Below are 17,345 nucleotides of genomic sequence, written 5' to 3'. Positions count from 1 at the left end.
TGATAATCAAGGACCAGGAGTTCTAACAGTATTTCAGTGATTAGTGACATTGAATTGTCTATATTTACCAGGGCAACAATAACATCTCCACTACAACATTACAGAATTCCTATGATAGGACAGTGCAACAATAACAACATCACATCTCAAATGCACCACAGTGAATACGTTTGAGGGTACAGTCTGTGTTTTCAAGACAGTGCTGCCACAAACTGTCTGTATTAAGGACTGTTTCATCATACTGATAGTGGGAGATGAAATCAAACCCAAATTGAAACCCAAACTCCTCACACAAGAGCAAAACTCTCCTCCTTCCCCTTGTGACGCTAACAGAAGCATAATGACATCTTCCTCAACAGCCTTGTAATCCCTCTTGCCATCTTCTGACCCCCCTGATTGCCCTTAATCCCACAGGAGCTACCATGTATATCTGTGTTTCTATCAAAGCTTTAAACCATGGAACCTATAAATATATAGGTATAGCTATAATCTAAAAACATTTCGATATCAGGCAGCCTCTTTGGTGCAAGAAGGGATGCTTGTCTTTGCGTTGAATGCCGTTCCACACATATTTCATTGTGTTTGAGACCAAATTTTTTTGATATTTGCTGTATGTTATGTTTTTTTTAGATCAATGTTATTCTCAAAAGGATTTAAGGGCTGAAAGGGCTTGAAACAAAACTGTAGATCACCAAGTGCACAACATTATATTTACTTACCTGGTGTTATTTGACAACAACATCCCTTCTTTCTACCAATGTACCATGATAAATCAATATTAAACACTGATAATTAAACCATCTACCAATAACAAAGACCTTCATGGCAACCCTGGATTTGACAAGCAAAATACAGGACTGCTTATGCACAATGTATTGATACTGTACTCTGTCCATCATTGGTTTAATAGATATCCTTGGTCAGATGGTTTTCATCTGTGTCAGCATATTCTAAACTATCTACTGTAACACTATACAGGTAATATGGAAACAATGGCTGTGATATTCTATAAGAGTTAACAACTTACCTGGTCACCTGATCTATCCTGTCAACACGATTCCAAGTCCTATGGTTAGAAATGACTGCTCTCAGATTGTGTTCCACAGGCATTTGCTCGTTGGCATTTCACACAGAGCAATATTTAACATATATCATGTCAAGGTTTGGAAACGATGGTCCAGATCAGACATTCTAGAATCTAGGTGGTTGCTGTAGCACAATTACTCCGTGTATCTGCTATTCCATATGGCAGCTTTGCTCTTGGGTGCTTTTTTGAGACTAGTTTAGTCTTCTGACAGACTTGAATTGCACAAGCAAGACAGCAAGCCTCAAGTGGATTAGTTTGGCTAATGACTTGATGCGGCTAGACCCTTCTTTACATAGGAGGAAGCACTCTAATGGACTACATTCCATGGCTTAAACAATGAGTACATTCATAAAAACAACACTTGTTATATTGAAGCGTTTGAAAAAATTGAGAAATTATATATATATATATAAAATCCCATACAAAAGCCGAAATAGGACAAGTAAAAGGTAGTTCATAAAAGGTCAAACGTGGGAACCCTAAATGTTCTTTATCTCTCATTACTTCTCTGAGTCCTCTACCGTTGTGATAAATCATTCTGTATCATTGTGTTTAGTGTGAGTGTGTTTGTGTATGTGTATTATATCTTAATGAAATACTGTACATTTCAGAATTGGATGGCGGGAGTACAGTATACGAAGTTTATCAAGGTAATCGTCTTTCATACTACAGCCTTTCGGATGAATACCAATGAAGACGTAACTGTATAAAACGTTGCGAAACATTGCTAATCTTGAATGCATCGCAAGGGGTACGTACAAGGAAACACTAGTCGAGAGACGCTGCTAAATCAAAGCGTGCTAATGCCCTTTATTCCGTAACAGTAAGGTTTCATAAACTTAATGGGTTGTACCTGTCGCTTGTAACGAAGTGTCGTTCCTTAACTCAACTACACATGGTGAGCAAGACATGGCTTTACGTAGGACTGTTCTCTTGGTTTTAATTGACCAGTTGCCTTGGAAATGTAACTAACGCTAGCTAACTGTCAAGTAAAATTACCTAGCCAGCAGTACCTGTACACAGGTTGCACAACACCTGCAACATATGTATTAGTAAATTGTTTACAATACAACGCAATTTAATTCTAAGAACTTTATCATGCAAGTGACACGTTTCCGTTTTTTATTCGAAGTCTGACTTCCCTGACTGAACTAGTCACAGTTGCGCTGAAAATTATTGGCACACAGGCAGTGATAGAGCCACTAACAGGCTGTGCATCACAATCTCACATCATCATCAATAGGTGTTTGTTGGCGCATCCTGTTTGCCTTTGGGCAGTCATGAGAACCAGCCAGGATAAAACCAATTACAGCGCATTTCAGTATGACATGCTGTACTAATTAATAAGAAAAAAAAATTGACAATAGAAAATGATCCTGATTGTGTTGCTCCAACCTGCATTGATGTAATATGTATAATACATCCTCTGTTTCGGTACTAGTTTGTAGATATAACTTCTTCACGTGGTACTGTGGTGTACACTGCCACCTACTGTGTAGAAAGACACACCATAAATGCTCATAAGTCAAATCCTCAGTTGTCCTTTGATAACACTGTATGCATGCTTACATAAAATCAGGAAGAGATTCAATAAATGATGTAACATGGGCGTGTTCTCGAGTCCACCAGCTGTGTCACAGGGCTTGTGAAGTGTCTTTGCTGCTGTAAACGGGAAGTGTTTTCTCAGACTCTGAGGATGAAGATAGCTGTGCTGGGGGCCACTGGCCAGACGGGCCACTACTTGGTGACTGAGGCCCTGCAGCAAGGGCACACCGTCACAGCCATAGTCAGAAACCCAGGGAAACTCACAGTTCGTCATGAGCAGTTAAAGGTATGTCTCCGGAATGCTGTTCTTCTAATGTCAGTTCACTGAGATGCTAATTCTGTTTCCTATCGACCTACATCTGTGTTTTTTCCTTGCACACACGCACAAAATTCAAATCTTGTCTTTGTTTATCAACTGTTTTTAAGCTAATGCACTGTTCTGGAGGCCTTGTACGGTGTTTGAACCTTAACCCTCACATGCCAAGAAAGTTACTAATCCTCTCTGTCAGGTTGTTGAGGGGGACATTTTCTCAGAGGACAGCCTTAAGCAGCACTTTCAAGGACACGATGCTGTTATCTCATGCCTGGGCTTTCCTCCGTCGGTCCTCTACGGTGTCACTGGCTACACCCTCTCCATGAGGGCGATGGTTAACGCCATGCGCGAGGCCAAAGTCAACCGCATCATAACCATGACCTCGTGGTACACTGAGCGTAAGTAATTAGCCAACGTAGGTTTCAATCATAATGGACCGTGTTTTCAGCCTCGGTTAGATTGTTTGTACTGCCTCAACAAGCACATTACTGTATTTGATATTTGATTCATATTTATACCTCCCTCTCCCCCTCCAGCCGAATCAGGCTCGCAGGCATCTTACCTCATCCGCTTCCTCCTGCTGCCAATGATCCGGAGTGTTCTCAGTAACATGTTTGAGATGGAGCACTACCTGAAGAAGACCGAGGAGGTCAACTGGACTGTGGTTCGACCCCCTGGTCTCAAGAATGTACCTGCCACAGGTAAGACACACAAACAGATTCAGAATGAACTAGCCTACATTATTTGTTGAGGTGTGTTTTCAAATGTTTGGAACATGATGACCGTTCAGCTAAGCTCCAGAGCTTGATTTGGCACACAGTGTATGCTCCAGTTTCCTATACATGACTTTATTTATTAACTTTTTTATTGTTAACTGTGATTGTCTTAGATGATTTATGAGAACAATTAACAGTCTTGCTTTAGGGATGATTGTCTGAATTCGGCTCTTTATCACACTAGTCTTGGCATCTTGCAGCACCACCTTTGTTTTTGAAGGCTTGGCAAAATTGACCTTTTGACCCTTGAACTTTCCTCAGCCAAAGAGTTCCTAACCCACGAGGGGTACTTTGTCCCTGACGCCAATGGACTACCCGTAGGATCTTCTGTTGCCAGGGGTGATGTTGCTCGCTTTATGCTCTCACTGCTCAACAGTAATGCCTGGTTCAAGAAGGGCGTCGCCGTAACAACTAAATAAGCCATCTTGTTCTGCCTTAAGAAGTGAATTCACTAAATTATGTGTTCAAATATAGATATATCAGATATAACTTAAATGTGCTTTTGGTTTAGCCTTTGCCTTGTTTACTGTGTTCTTAACATTTTGTGCTATCCACATGTAATTTTGTGTTTATGCCCATTTTAATAAAAATAAACATTTATATTTTGTATTTGCAGAACTAGCTCTACAACCCATGTGTTTGTTTGATTTATTCACATGCAGGTTTATACAGTTACAGGATGTTTGTGTCAGTTCACAAAATTCACTTCAGGTACAACTGCTTGGTAAACACAATTGTCATAGTATATTTTTACCACAAGGGGCAAACATTCATAGGATTTTCTCTTACAAATTTGGAGGGGTAACTGCAGAGTAGGTCATGACTTATCCTGCGAGGCTGTTGCAGAGATTTATGCCCTGACTGCCAACCTTTGCTTTACTCTTCCCCTGCAATACATTGAGAAATTAGTTGTAGCTGTCTGACCTTTTGGTTGGGTTTAGTATAACATTTACTCAATGTTGCTTTCAAGGATTCCCAATGTAACTTTTGAGCTCCTAGCATTTTTATTGGCATGGCATGGCCTTCAGCTCCAGTATGGAATGACAATCGGTTTGAGTTTCCCAACCCAAGTCTGTCTGTCAAAGATAGCATGTTCTTTTAGCTTTGTCCGTAGCTACTGTACAGTGTTCCTGTTTTGTCATTTTCAGTTATTCACACGATACTTTGCATGCTTCACTATGCAACTATACTGTATGCTTGCTTGGTGCTTGGTTTCAGTGTCACCTAATACAAACCTATGTATTAAGAATGTATGTAGTCAAGCTTCTATTACAGACTATTACAAGACCACACACACCAGGGATATATCCATCTCCTTAATTGAGTCTTCCCTAATTCACCATGATGGTGATAAAGATTTAAATAATTCAAATGTTTGTATGTGGGACAGAGGCGGATTTAACAACGTTACTGAGGGTTCACACTGAAGTGTATTTGCAGTGAAAAATATACGATAGTCTTGAATAGTTTTGAACATGAACATTGGAGTAGCAATTCCATTGGCCAGTGTGGAGGTAACCCTAAACATCCATATAATATCGTCAGTTTGATGACAGCAAAGCTGTCTCTATAAACCCATTAAAGCAGTATAAAATACTAGTGCAGAGTTCATTGTCAGTCATGTGAGGGGAGCTGCCACCCAGACATAAAGTCATAGTTGACATACCACACAGTATCAGAAACCAATCAAATGTATTTTATTGGTTGTAAAATTCATATGTGTTTATTGATTCAATTCATTACAACATGTCAGAAAATAAACACTTCAATATTCCTGGTACTGTACATGGAGAGGCACTGAGTAAACTATGAACATCTGATTTCCCCCCATGCTGTTAGTCTTACGTAATTGCTCTACAAACTTACAATTCATCAAGGTTTCTCAACCCAGTATCCAAAAAAGTTAATGGTTATTGAACACATTTCTAAACTCTAGAGGCATATCTTTTGACCATTTTGGATGCTGGGTGATGATATTTTGATAACGGTGAAGCTGGAATCCGATGATACTGACTTCCAAAGTTCAGCTTTGCAGACTTTCGGACAAAGTGCAAAGTAGTCTCTTAAGAGAGTACAGTAGATTTGGCAATGATTAAACCGTTTATTTACAAAAAGTGCAAATATCATTGCTGCGAAGTCTTATGTACATAACTGCTTAAATAGTTATTTGGAGTAGGAACCAATGGGAGGATCATAGTCATGCTGAGTTGCTAGACGCAGAACAATCTCTACAAAAACATTAAATAAAATGCAATATCCTTAAGGCCTTTTCTAGTCATGTGATCTGCCCTAGTTTTAGGTCTTCAATGTTCTTCTGTCTTTGTGTTCCACTGTTATTCCTGTGTCACTCCATAGATCTGGTCTATTGTGTCCTTGTAGATTTTCACCACAACAGGTCTTCTTAGCTTCATGGTAGGGCCTGAAAAGAATACCAAGAAAAAGAAAGACAAATATAAAAAACAGACCAAATAAATCTGGTATCTCTTTCTTTCCTTGGTAATTACCTGCAATGTGGTGAATATAGTTAACCCGACTGTCTAATCTCACAAGGGAAGCATGAAGGAATGTTTGAACTATGCAAGAGGCTAGAATGTTGCTTGGCACAAGAATGCAGAAGAAGAATTACAATAAAATCCTTATCATAAGTCCTCTAATGCTTGACGGCTTTCTTGTTCCTTAACTGTCTAGTCTGACATACAACTGCAAACTTATCACCCTTAGACCTTTATGTAACCAACAACCTAGCAAACAATGAATGGATGAAACAAGGGAATGACGAATCAAAACGATTCATAGACGTGTAACTATCGATCACAGGCTCGTACTGCAAGAAGAAAAAACGTTTAAAAAAACGTACCCAGCTCTCCTCCGGAAATGGAGAAGTCTTTTTCAAGAAGGACCCATTTCTGCACCTTCTGAGCGTTGGAGTTGGCCCTGGCATTGACTCGCTCCACTCCCTCCTGGATGGCCTGGTAGATGGCTGGCTCCTTATTGGCTATGATCTCCGAGACCTTGGTTGCCGTGACGCGGTGCCTCTGACAGAACTCCACAGCCTCAGGGCTTAGCTCATCTGTGGGTTCGCCGTTGTCGTCCACAACGCACTGCAGAGACAGAATAAGGACATTGACAAAAATGCATCGACTAATCTGCCCGTGTCTTTCTTCACACATTTTACATGATTTTATTTGAGAGAAAAAAATACATGTGATAACCCTCCCCCAAAAACACGCGAGATTTACTTTGAGAGTGAGCATCATGGAGAGGAACTTAAGCTTGTCTCCCAACAGCATGGCGTTGCTGATGATGGCTGTTTCAGCTTTCACCGCGTCCTCAATGGGCACAGGAGGAATGTTCTCACCACCGGCCGTGATGATCAGCTCTGTCCGGAGGAAGTGACACCACACCTTAGCAAGACACATCATTCATGTTGCTGATGAACATCTGCCTCAGTTGTAAGGACATAATCCAAATCCATGACTGCTCGTCTGTCCTGTCATCAGCATTTCCCCTGCCCTTGCTCTACCTCTTCGTTGACGCTCCAACGAACCGACAGTTGTTCCCGAGCGGCCTACCTTTGATCCTTCCTGTGATGAACAGGAAGTCCTTCTTGTCGTGTTTGCCCAGGTCTCCTGAGTGCAACCAGCCCTCGTGGTCCAGTGCTTCCTCCGTCTTGTCCGGCATGTTCAGGTAGCCCATGAAGACATGACGGCCCCAGAAGCAGATCTCTCCATTCCCGTCCTCGTCCGGCTTGTCCAGCTTAGTCTTACAGCCTATCACCACCTTCCCACAGCTGTGGCAAAACAAAGACTTCAGGACCAACATAGAAATATACAGGAATGCCATATGCCGTATATATTTTGTATACTAATACATACTCCATAAATACTTTCTTAGAAGAAAGATGGCTTAAAGTGGAGCGTAAATGTCTGATATTTTACTTATAAGATCCTTTAACAACAATCTCCTGTCCTAACCGCCCCCCCCCCCCCCCCCCCCCCGCCTCCTCCCACTGAGTCCATCCATCATTGCCAGTCAGTCCAGACAGTGATCCACTTCACACCCCGACAAGCCCTGGGGGCTGCTGACCTCATGATGTGGTACGCGTCCATCCAGGAGATGGTGTGTGGTCCAGTGCTCTCGCTCATGCCATACAGCTCAAACAGGGGGAGGTTGAGGCTCATGAAGTACTCCAGCGTCTCCTTGGTGATGGGGGCGGCGCCGGTGAAGCAGGCCCGGCAGCGGTCGAAGCCCAGGGCGGCACGGACCTTCTTGAAGACCAGGTTGTTGGCCAGCATGAAGCCCCAGGGCACCGCGTTCTCCCTGCGTTCCACAGCAAAACCAACAGGAAGTCACATGACACAGCTGGTTTGTGACTGGTTTGATATGACGAGGGGAGGCGTTTCGTTCAGTGGTGGAGTTTTTTTTTTAATCATTAACCAGCATGGCACACAATTTACATTTTACATTATTACTAATCATTGAATGCTAAACTATATTATTCTTTTAAAATTAAGTATTAACTATATTTATTCTTTGGACAGCAGTTTTTGCCTAACACTCGAAACCTTACCCGTTCATGGCACTGTAGCTGTACTGGAGTCCTACAGACTTGGCCCAGTCTCCTATTCTCTTCCTGAATGGAGATGACTTAGCACCAATGGCTTTCATCTTTTCCTGCATCTTCTCCCAGACACGAGGGACACCCAGGAAGCTGGTGGGGCGCACCTCCTTTAGGGTATTACCCAACGAGCCCTGAGACACAAATAATGTCAAAATCAGAGTTTCATCCCAATTTAAATATACATTATATGAATTCCTGTATTTTGATTAATCATCTGTCCATCTGTTTCATGCATCTGTATCTGACATTGGATCATACAATTTTCCAGTGATTCCTACAGTAAGAGTTTTGACATGTCATGGATTTGGACCTTGAGGGCGTCAGGGTCAGCAAAGTAAGTCGTTCCGGCGACTCTCATGCAGATCCACATGTCGTTGACCTGGGCGGCCACATGGCTGAGGGGCAGGTAGCTGACCACCACTTCCTCAGCAGCCTTCAGTTCTGTCATGGTACCCGCAGCGTTGGCTATCCAGGTGATCTGATGGTGGGTCAGATGGCTGAGCGGTTAGGGAATCGGGCTGTTAATCAGAAGGTTGCCGGTTCGATTCCTGACCGTGCTAAATGACGATGTGTCCTCGGGCAAGGCACTTCACCCTACTTGCCTCTGGGGGAATGTCCCTGTACTTACTGTAAGTCGCTCTGGATAAGAGCGTCTGCTAAATGACTGTTTGTACGGTATGTGCTGAATGTAAATGTATGATCTGGGTCACGAGCTGTCAGAGATGTAGAATGTTAGCGTTAGCTCCTGGGCTCCTTGTTTAGTTTAGAGTGTTTTTCAAACCTGAAGATAAGTCATGGAGCCTTAGTAATACTGTGTGCAAAGATATGATCCTGATTCCCCACTACAGTACGTTAGGAGTAATACTGAGCAGAACGCAATTACATACTCACGTTGTCGTGACTCAACATGACCCCTTTGGGATTGCCTGTGGTGCCTGAGGTGTAGATGAGCGTGCAACACTCATTGGCTCTCTGGCTGTCAATCACAGCATTCAGCTCCTCATCTGACACCGCCTCCCCCAGCGTCATGAACTCTGCCCACTGTGGAGGAAGGCAGTGAGGTCAGATGGGGCATGTTCTGTGTATGGCGTGTCAAGTATGCTGATGTAATGCTGATATGCTGGTGTTCCTCTGCATGGTTAGAAATGATCTTGTTGGTCGATCAGCATTTTTGTAAATGTACCGTGTAGAGGTTTGGTAGTTTCTGTTGTAGCTCATCCTTGTACTGAACAATGGCTTTCAGATGAGGTAGCTGGTCTTTAACCTAAGAGGGAAAATATTTTAGGACTATTAGGTTTATCATTTGACAGGGATTCACCAAACTAGGAGGCATTGACTAAGAGGGTCTACAGCTTCAATGGTTCTTGGAAGAACTCAGAACCACGGAACAAGGATCCGAAGACGTCTAGAACTGAGGCTGGTTCCTGACCTGTAAGATCTTCAGCAGCTGTTTATGATTCTCCACCACTAGAACGTTGGCCTCGCAGTTTTCCGCCACGTACTGACACGCCTCGGGTGAATTGGTGGTGTAAATACCTGCAGCCAGGCCCCTGAGGAGACACACACAGCCCATCTGAGTAAGATGAGTGGATGGAATGAATGAAATGCTATTGTGTTCGGAATAGGGCTTGTTAATTGGGATGAAAAGGCACTATGGAGCTGTATAAGAAGATGGTTGTCCTGGTGTCATTGACCTTATGATGACATGTTTGCAGAGTCAACATGTCCACTGGGCCAGTCTGACTAGATCAATTCTCCCCAGTGCCACAGGAATTTTATGCTAAGCAAACTCATGATTCTTCCATTTTATTGACCCATGTTGTGCATGTTAATTAAACTACATTTCCTTGAAATTGAATTTTTCCCAATTCTTCAAATTCATATTCGAGCAACATATTATAACAAGTATTTTCTCTTTACGTTGATGGGGGACAATCATAGGCTAATTACAGAGCAACATTACCCAGCCAAGATACAGCCGATGTCTGCGATGAACCACTCCGGAGAGTTAAATCCCAGAATACCAACACCATGGAAACGCTCCAGCCCCAACTACAGGGAAAATGTTGATAGTAAAAGATCAAATGAATAAGGTGTGAGACACTGGCACACATGCAGTCATATTTACTTTTGACCTACTTGATGCTTTGATACTTATTCCCGCGTCCTTTATATGACCGTGAAACAGGAGAAGTAACATGACCTTTGATTCCAACACACCCAAGTGTTAGCTTTCAGCAGCCCATTCTTACACTGAGACCAAAATTACAATGGGAGAACTTGCTAAGTAAACATAAAAATATATATATATATATTTAGTTAATAAGAACACAAGTGATCAATACCGAAGGAATTTCCAGGCAGATTTGAACCTGCAGTATTTTCAGGAAGTGATTGTGATTCCACCACATGAATAGAAAACTACTACTTTACATGAACATTAATAAATGTTTCTTAATTTAGCAGTCACTTTTATCCAAAGAAACATCTAAATAATACACATTGAGTACATCAGAGGATTGTAGGTGGACCAGGGGAGCACAGTTCTAAAAGTATTTTTCCGTGGTAAGTGCCAAGGGACTGTCTGTATTTATACCAGACGCAACAACAATCCAACGACAATGCCACCTACAAACCCTAAAGCGCCACCGGCCTACAAGCATTCTCATAAGTCACACCAACGTGGTGCTATGAGCGGATGAACATGTTTTCTACCTACGCAATAGTTCCATAAACAAACACACCTTGAGGAAGCTTTTGGCAGCAGCTCTGCACTGGTTGTAGTACTCCCTCCATGTGAGGGTGACCCACTCCCCCTCGATCTTGGAGCTCAGTGCCGGTTGATCTTCGTGGCTCTGTACCGTCTCCAGGAACATCTGGTGGACCGTCATGGGGGCTTCCGAGCCGGGCCCGGACTCCTCCATCCTCAGCTTGACCGCCTGGTCCCTGACCGTGCTCCATAGTCTGTCAGCCGGGGCCAGAAACACCGAAGCCGCGTTGAGACGAATCGGCTTTGTTTCTGTTACGGAAGGACAACAGGGACAGAGTTTGGCTGACATCGGTGGCAGTTTCAGAGAGCAGGATGCAGAGCTTTCCCCACAAAAAGAGCTCAGCTCGGAACGAGTGATCTGGCAGAGAGGTAGGGGAAGGAGGAAGGTAAAGAAGGAGGGAGAGAGCCAGGGAGGGAGGGATGTAATTGGGGGGGGGTGTGTTTCTGTCTGAGAAAAGTGAATAGACTCTCACGCTTCATTGTCATATCTTCTTTTTTTTTGTGGTCGTGTAATGGGATCTCAGGGGAAAAAGAAAGCTTTGGAATGCAGCTCGACATCAGTCAATCAGGTTTGGTCAGATTTTGTGATTAAGATAGATGTGGTGATCTTGAAGTGATTTGCATAAATAGAGCACACGCTTCACAGAAAAAAAGAATAGAAAAATTTCAAATGTCGAAGGTTAAAGATTCGGTGACGTACGACCAGAGCATTTTCTCCATTTGAATCATTAACTGAACACAAAAATCCAGACTTTTCTCACATTATATCAGCCATGTCCCTATGGGTTGGTGAGGGCCCTACCTGCAAAAACTCCCTCAGCGGGTCCCTCTCGTCCTGGGGACCGGGGTGGCTTGGCCGGGGCCTCAGCTGGGCTGGGTGGGTCTAATGCTGCCACCTCACCTGTCTCCTGGCTAGTATCACCTTGGTCATCAGACTCTGAGTCCGGCTGCAGGCTAGACTGTGTGTCTGGCATGCGTGTTTCTTGTGCAGAGTCACCGCTCCCAGTGTCTGGAGCCTCACCTTCGTCAGGCTCGGGGTCCGCTTCCTCCACTCCTCCGTTGGCCAGCGGACTGGAGAGGCTGCCGATGTGTTGGAGTTTGGAGTCTGGTGGTGACTGGGCCTTTGGTGTGTGGATGCTGCTCCAAAGTGACAACAGGATTAGAATACACCTCATGACAATGACGATGCATGAATTGTTAAAGCCATGACATTCTCTCATGTTGATTGTTGAGTACACACACAGTATTTCTGTGATAACTCAAGCGTATTGTCTTTGCGTTGGAGAAATATTAGTCGGGTACCTTTCAGAATCATCCTCCACAACAGGAAGCCCGTTGGCTGCAATACAATTGCTCTCTTCAGACATCATCTTGAATCAACTGAAAACAAAAAAACTTCAATTGGACACAATGTTCGCACACGCAGAACACTACTAGTACTACTACTATTCCACAAATGTCCCCAAGAAATGGTCCCACCAGATCTTTATATGAGCCATAAATAGTGAGCATTGCAACACGACAGACAGTTTTAATGACGTGTGTTCAGTGGTCACTTTCTTAAATGAACAGAGAGCAGTGTGTTGAAACCTGTCAGTTTGTGCCAAATAGTTTAGACATCTGTAGCCTAAATTGAACCTTTTCCCTACACGCCAAGAAGACTGACTTTTGACCAAGTAAATTACATTGAGAAATAACAAAATAACCTTGGTTAAGACTGCTAACAGATCGTTGTACTCTTATCTTATCTTTGAAGTGAATCCTGTTAAGTGTACCTTTACAGAGGTAGGCTACACAGCAGTTCTAGTTATTTAATGCCTGTAAAAACAGTTGGGGGATCCACTGGATATTAAATAACGTAGAAAATACAGAAACATAATCAAATATCTGCAAAGTTTTCTCTCCGACAATGAAAATGCTGTGATGTTATATTTAGGGATACCTCAATGCACTTTATTACAAGTCAGGTTGTGAAGTGAGGCCATCTAGTGGGGTTAAGCTGTAGTACAGCTCTGGAAGTTGAGCCCTTGCCAGCGCAACTCTTCCGTGGAGATAAACAAGGAATTAACTTGGTCTTATTTTAGAACCAGGACACAATAATTCACATGATCACTATCATGATCCTATCTTAAATGACTATGTCTGCATATTATATGTATCCACATAAATCCCATTTCAGACATAAATCAATATTACAAGAAATGTATGTGTGTGTCTATGTCAATATGCACTCAACAATACTTCATATTATATTAGTGGCTAATAATTCAATCAAATCATAAGTCAAGCCACTCACACACACATTAGTATAAAATATAAATCAATGGGACTAACTTCTGGCATATGAAATAACTTAATAATCTCTAAAGGGGCAAAGTTCATAATAATTGCAAAATTATAGCCTTGGTTTGAGCAATGGAAAAGTAACCACACAACCTTTTAACTGAATTATGCAAACACGTTTCCACTTCTGTTCGTGGATGGACATATCAGTGAGAATAGTATTTCCTACATGACAGACTCAGTGGCATCTTAAACAGTCATCCCTTTAACAGGAAGCCACATGAGCCATCCAAATGATGAAGTGTCAAAAGTATACAAAGCTAATCTGTTTCAACAGACACGGTTGTTTCTGTCATTAAAACATGCTAACACTCAGCATACTAACAGGAAGCAAAAAAAACTTTGGGAGATCCAACCAGAAGTGTTAGTTTCGTCTTGAACAAGTTCCCCTCTCAGAACGAAACCATAAAGAAGCCAGACTCTGTTGACCAAACAATAAAACATTAAGAACGTGCCCTGCACATGTGCCTTAACGTGTAGGTCACTGGTGCTAAGTTCAAACACACAGGCATATATATAGATGTATATTTCAGGCAACATTTGCTGCATGTAACCTGTGATTATATTGGAAATTCAAACAGTATAGTTGGAGTGTAGGTCTATAACGTCTACCGGTTAGCAGTGAATCAAAGCACTGCAATACCAGATACCTGAGCAAATATATCTGACATGATTACATTTCAAAGGAGGACATATATATGACTGTGAGTCTACTATGACATATCAGAACATTCATAGTTTACAATCTGAAACGTTAGCTTGTCATACTTGTCTTTACACACATAAACAACACTTAAATAGAGTTCCGAGTCCAAAATGACACACCAAAAAAGTTTCAAAGTAATAATATGAGAATCACCAACCCAACCACAAATTGTATTTCAAATGTCACAAAACAAAAGGGTTTCATGTAGCTGCCTACCTTTCTGACTGGCACAGCGACAGTGTCACTTGCAAAATGACATCAAGTAGACAAGAGCAGTCAGGTGTAGGAAAAAAAAACGCTCTGGGTGTAGCGCTGCCCGACTGACTATGTGACTGGCCCCTTGGACACTGATAAGACTCTGAAGGTCCTGTTGTATGACTGGTCTGACCCACTCAGGTCCCAACTTGCACAATCAATCTTTCTTACACCTACTAAGGTTCACATTACAAGTTAACTATCCACAGAAACCCTCGAACAAAGGTCAACTATGGCAGCAGACTTGGACTGACATTGGATAGTGTAAAGAACACAATGATCGGATGTTTCTTGCAATCGACATTGGAAGAGATCCCTAGTGATAAGGGTTAGTGGTGGGTGGTGGGCCACCACTACACTTCATGTAGTTGCAAAAGGTCATTTGAAGGTTAAATGCCTCCGACTGGGTCAGTACACTGTTCACTAGATTTGAGTGAAGCACCACATGATAAAACTATCTGATATTGAGATCACAAGGGATATCACTGAATTGATAAGGGGGATCACTTACTCAAATTTATGGGGAAAGATGAGACTTTGACCCACCCGTTTTTATTCCGTGAAGACATTATGTAACTGTTTCAGGTCAGACTGAAACACATTTGAAGTGAAGGTTTCTATCCTTATCCATTCTATCTTTATCTTAGTGGTGTTTCAGTAAATGTATTTGAATGCATTCATTTAATATCTTAATATATTAGACGCTCTGGATAAGAGCGTCTGCTAAATGACTAAACGTAAACGTAATATTATTCATATACTCACTTAGCTAAATAAATAAACTAATGCTAAATGTCATTTTGTTTCCTTTCCAAATTATTTACAATATATCAACCACATCATGTTGTGGTTGTTGGCTACCTTCTAACATTGTGCTGTCCTCAATCAAGAAACCTGTCATGGGCGACTGGACAAGCGCCGTTGAAAAGTTGCTTTTGTAAATATAGGTGAGAGTTTAAACCAGCTCTCAGGTGATACAGCGTAACCTACAGTTAATTTTGGCCATCAAGGTCATTCAGTGCAACCACCCGTACCACCAGTATACTGACACTCATTCCTGTTTTAGCTGCTAGACTGGACACCTGCCAAAACAGTTTGGGTCATTTGAGCCACAGCATTAAAATGGTAATAGCAAGCATGGGATAGCAGTAAAAAAGGATTTGACAGAATTCTACAAAACTATTCTATTAAATACATATTAGGCTACATATTTCAACTTTTTTTAATAAAGGTAGCCTACTTCAGACTTGACATGAGACATGACGAAATTGATCATTTAGACATTTCTTTTCAACTGTACATTTATTTACATTCTTCTGAATACATAATAAATCATTTGTCCACATCGGTTCAAATAATTATGTTTTTTTTCAAGCAGATCATGAGGTTGTCTCTAAGGCCAAGGTCAACAAGTAATCCTGGACAAAAACAGACATCTTCTAGCCTGGAGGCCATCTCATCTGTCTCCCTCCCAGAACATGGATGTGAAGGTGGTACACGGACTGGGCCCCATGCTTCCCATCATTGATCACTGTAGACAACAGAAACATGTTGGAAAACAGTAATGCAACTAATAAAAGAAACGTACAGGATTTGTATTTGACCACACTTACCCACTCTGTAACCTTCCTCTAAGGACTCTTTCTTTGCCACATTCTTTGCAACCACCAGGAGGTGCCCTAAAAGCTGATTATTGAGAAAATATTACAGGGATAACAAACAGGTTCTGTGCTATTTGTTTTTATTTCAAAGGTGTACTGACGAAACATCTACAGTATGTGGTACATTAGGGACAAAGGTCTAAAAGCAATGGCTCACTGACAATTGGAACATTTTATACATTGAAAAATGTAAATCAGTACCTCAGCTTCATCATCTTTGGCCTCACTTATTCTTGGAATAGGGACTCTGGGAATGACCAGAAAGTGCACAGGGGCTTGAGGGCCGATATCTCTGAAGGCAACACACTGCAAAAACAAAAACAACATCAACTGATCTTTGAAAGTCTTATCTAATCCCTTTGATTGTGTATTGACATACTTCATAACTTCTGTCCAAGCACCATATTACATGCAATAATATGGTCAATAAATGTCTGTGTGCAAAACAATTTGAGATTACAGATTCGGGGAGGCCATAGGTCATCATTCGTGGCAGCTGAAAGAGAGTGCGTGTAACTCAATAAATCTGTGTACCTTTTCATCCTCATAAATTATATCTGCAGGAATACTCTTGTCAATCACTTTGGAAAAAATGGTTGGAGTTGGAGACCCATATTTCCGGCTCGCCTCTTCTGCCAGACGTACCTCGTCGTTTTTTGATGTGCAGAGGTGTCTCTATGACAAATGTAAAGCGTGTAAATTAACGACACTTTGTTTGAAGGACAGCTGTAGTTGTCCTCGAAACATTGCAATCTACATGTGGTTTACAACTGGAAGGAACATTTGTATCATCAAGTCCATGACAAGAACGTGCTGATCTTTAAGATTAAAGCGATTATGTTCCTTCTCAAAATAGCTACCTCTGATGCTCGACACGCAGGACGTAAAGGCTTGACATAGCACAGACTTCTCCGGACGTGGGACCGAATGCCTTTACAAAAATTCATGGTTTGATTTGCAGCTTGCCCCCAAGCTTTGTCGCTACCCGGAAGTTAGGTTCTGCCCCCTTTGGTGCGTTCAACATTCGAAACGTTTCCGAGTGTTCAACTTATTTTCGGTTGAAATAAAATCAATCAAAAAGCGATCTACAATTGAGAACGTCACACGTTGTACGTGTCTTGATTTTGGGTAACTTAGTAGCTACCCCATATAGCATCTCATGCATAGACTGTATGATCTCATGTAGTTCCTGAACCGGGCGTTACGTGATAGCATAGTGGTAATGTCGGACGGTTGCGGTGGATGCACCAGGAAACAGAAGAAAGGTT

General features: G+C 42.0%; 3 protein-coding genes and 1 long non-coding RNA gene across 6 annotated transcripts; 2 read left to right on the top strand and 2 right to left on the bottom strand.

The window, feature by feature from the left end:
• Nucleotides 1–1,849: 1,849 nt before the first annotated feature.
• LOC136932686 (flavin reductase (NADPH)-like) lies at nt 1,850–4,368 on the top strand. Its single transcript, XM_067227902.1, has 5 exons — nt 1,850–1,985; nt 2,775–2,918; nt 3,142–3,343; nt 3,482–3,646; nt 3,983–4,368. Exons 1-5 carry the CDS (start codon nt 1,983–1,985, stop codon nt 4,138–4,140), a joined length of 672 nt encoding a protein of 223 aa, XP_067084003.1. The 5' UTR covers nt 1,850–1,982; the 3' UTR covers nt 4,141–4,368.
• Nucleotides 4,369–5,404: 1,036 nt separating this feature from the next.
• On the bottom strand, nt 5,405–14,498 carry LOC136932661 (long-chain-fatty-acid--CoA ligase ACSBG2-like). 3 transcript variants are annotated; one of them, XM_067227855.1, is made up of 15 exons: nt 14,378–14,498; nt 12,415–12,492; nt 11,915–12,249; nt 11,087–11,361; nt 10,306–10,394; nt 9,772–9,892; nt 9,526–9,606; nt 9,234–9,383; nt 8,653–8,820; nt 8,292–8,473; nt 7,808–8,041; nt 7,294–7,511; nt 6,961–7,100; nt 6,579–6,822; nt 5,405–6,140 (listed from the first exon to the last, which is right to left on the bottom strand). In XM_067227855.1, the coding sequence occupies exons 2-15, from the start codon at nt 12,480–12,482 to the stop codon at nt 6,055–6,057; spliced, it is 2,391 nt and encodes a 796-aa protein (XP_067083956.1). In that variant the 5' UTR covers nt 12,483–12,492; nt 14,378–14,498; the 3' UTR covers nt 5,405–6,054. The 3 variants fall into 3 exon arrangements, with proteins under 3 accessions (XP_067083956.1, XP_067083957.1, XP_067083958.1); XM_067227856.1 differs by having other exon boundaries at nt 12,134–12,249; nt 14,378–14,434; XM_067227857.1 differs by lacking the exon at nt 14,378–14,498 and adding an exon at nt 13,781–13,818 and having other exon boundaries at nt 12,134–12,249.
• On the top strand, nt 11,358–15,927 carry LOC136932663 (uncharacterized). The gene is made up of 3 exons (XR_010874758.1): nt 11,358–11,481; nt 11,637–11,681; nt 15,795–15,927. It is a non-coding gene; the product is annotated as an uncharacterized lncRNA (long non-coding RNA).
• hint2 (histidine triad nucleotide binding protein 2) lies at nt 15,700–17,209 on the bottom strand. Its single transcript, XM_067227858.1, has 5 exons — nt 16,938–17,209; nt 16,612–16,752; nt 16,279–16,383; nt 16,030–16,102; nt 15,700–15,947 (listed from the first exon to the last, which is right to left on the bottom strand). The coding sequence occupies exons 1-5, from the start codon at nt 17,022–17,024 to the stop codon at nt 15,856–15,858; spliced, it is 498 nt and encodes a 165-aa protein (XP_067083959.1). The 5' UTR covers nt 17,025–17,209; the 3' UTR covers nt 15,700–15,855.
• Nucleotides 17,210–17,345: the final 136 nt, after the last annotated feature.

This window comes from Osmerus mordax, chromosome 24 (genome assembly GCF_038355195.1).
Source record: "Osmerus mordax isolate fOsmMor3 chromosome 24, fOsmMor3.pri, whole genome shotgun sequence".
Classification (NCBI taxonomy): Eukaryota; Metazoa; Chordata; class Actinopteri; order Osmeriformes; family Osmeridae; genus Osmerus; species Osmerus mordax.
Note: the sequence above shows the minus strand (reverse complement) of the source record. Positions and strands in the feature narration are given on the sequence as shown.

Bases quoted from the DNA above. Each gene is read 5' to 3' on its own strand.
- LOC136932686 (XM_067227902.1), top strand. The intron at 2,919-3,141 runs GTATGTCTCCGG...CCTCTCTGTCAG, and splicing joins TTCGTCATGAGCAGTTAAAG to GTTGTTGAGGGGGACATTTT. The intron at 3,647-3,982 runs GTAAGACACACA...AACTTTCCTCAG, and splicing joins CAAGAATGTACCTGCCACAG to CCAAAGAGTTCCTAACCCAC.
- LOC136932661 (XM_067227855.1), bottom strand. From the start codon at position 12,482: ATGATGTCTGAAGAGAGCAATTGTATTGCAGCCAACGGGCTTCCTGTT. The intron at 9,384-9,525 runs GTACATTTACAA...CTTCCTCCACAG, and splicing joins AACTACCAAACCTCTACACG to TGGGCAGAGTTCATGACGCT. The intron at 6,823-6,960 runs GTAAATCTCGCG...CTGTCTCTGCAG, and splicing joins CCATGATGCTCACTCTCAAA to TGCGTTGTGGACGACAACGG.
- hint2 (XM_067227858.1), bottom strand. From the start codon at position 17,024: ATGAATTTTTGTAAAGGCATTCGGTCCCACGTCCGGAGAAGTCTGTGC. The intron at 16,103-16,278 runs GTACTGATTTAC...CTCAATAATCAG, and splicing joins CCAAAGATGATGAAGCTGAG to CTTTTAGGGCACCTCCTGGT. The intron at 15,948-16,029 runs GTAAGTGTGGTC...TGTTGTCTACAG, and splicing joins AGAGGAAGGTTACAGAGTGG to TGATCAATGATGGGAAGCAT.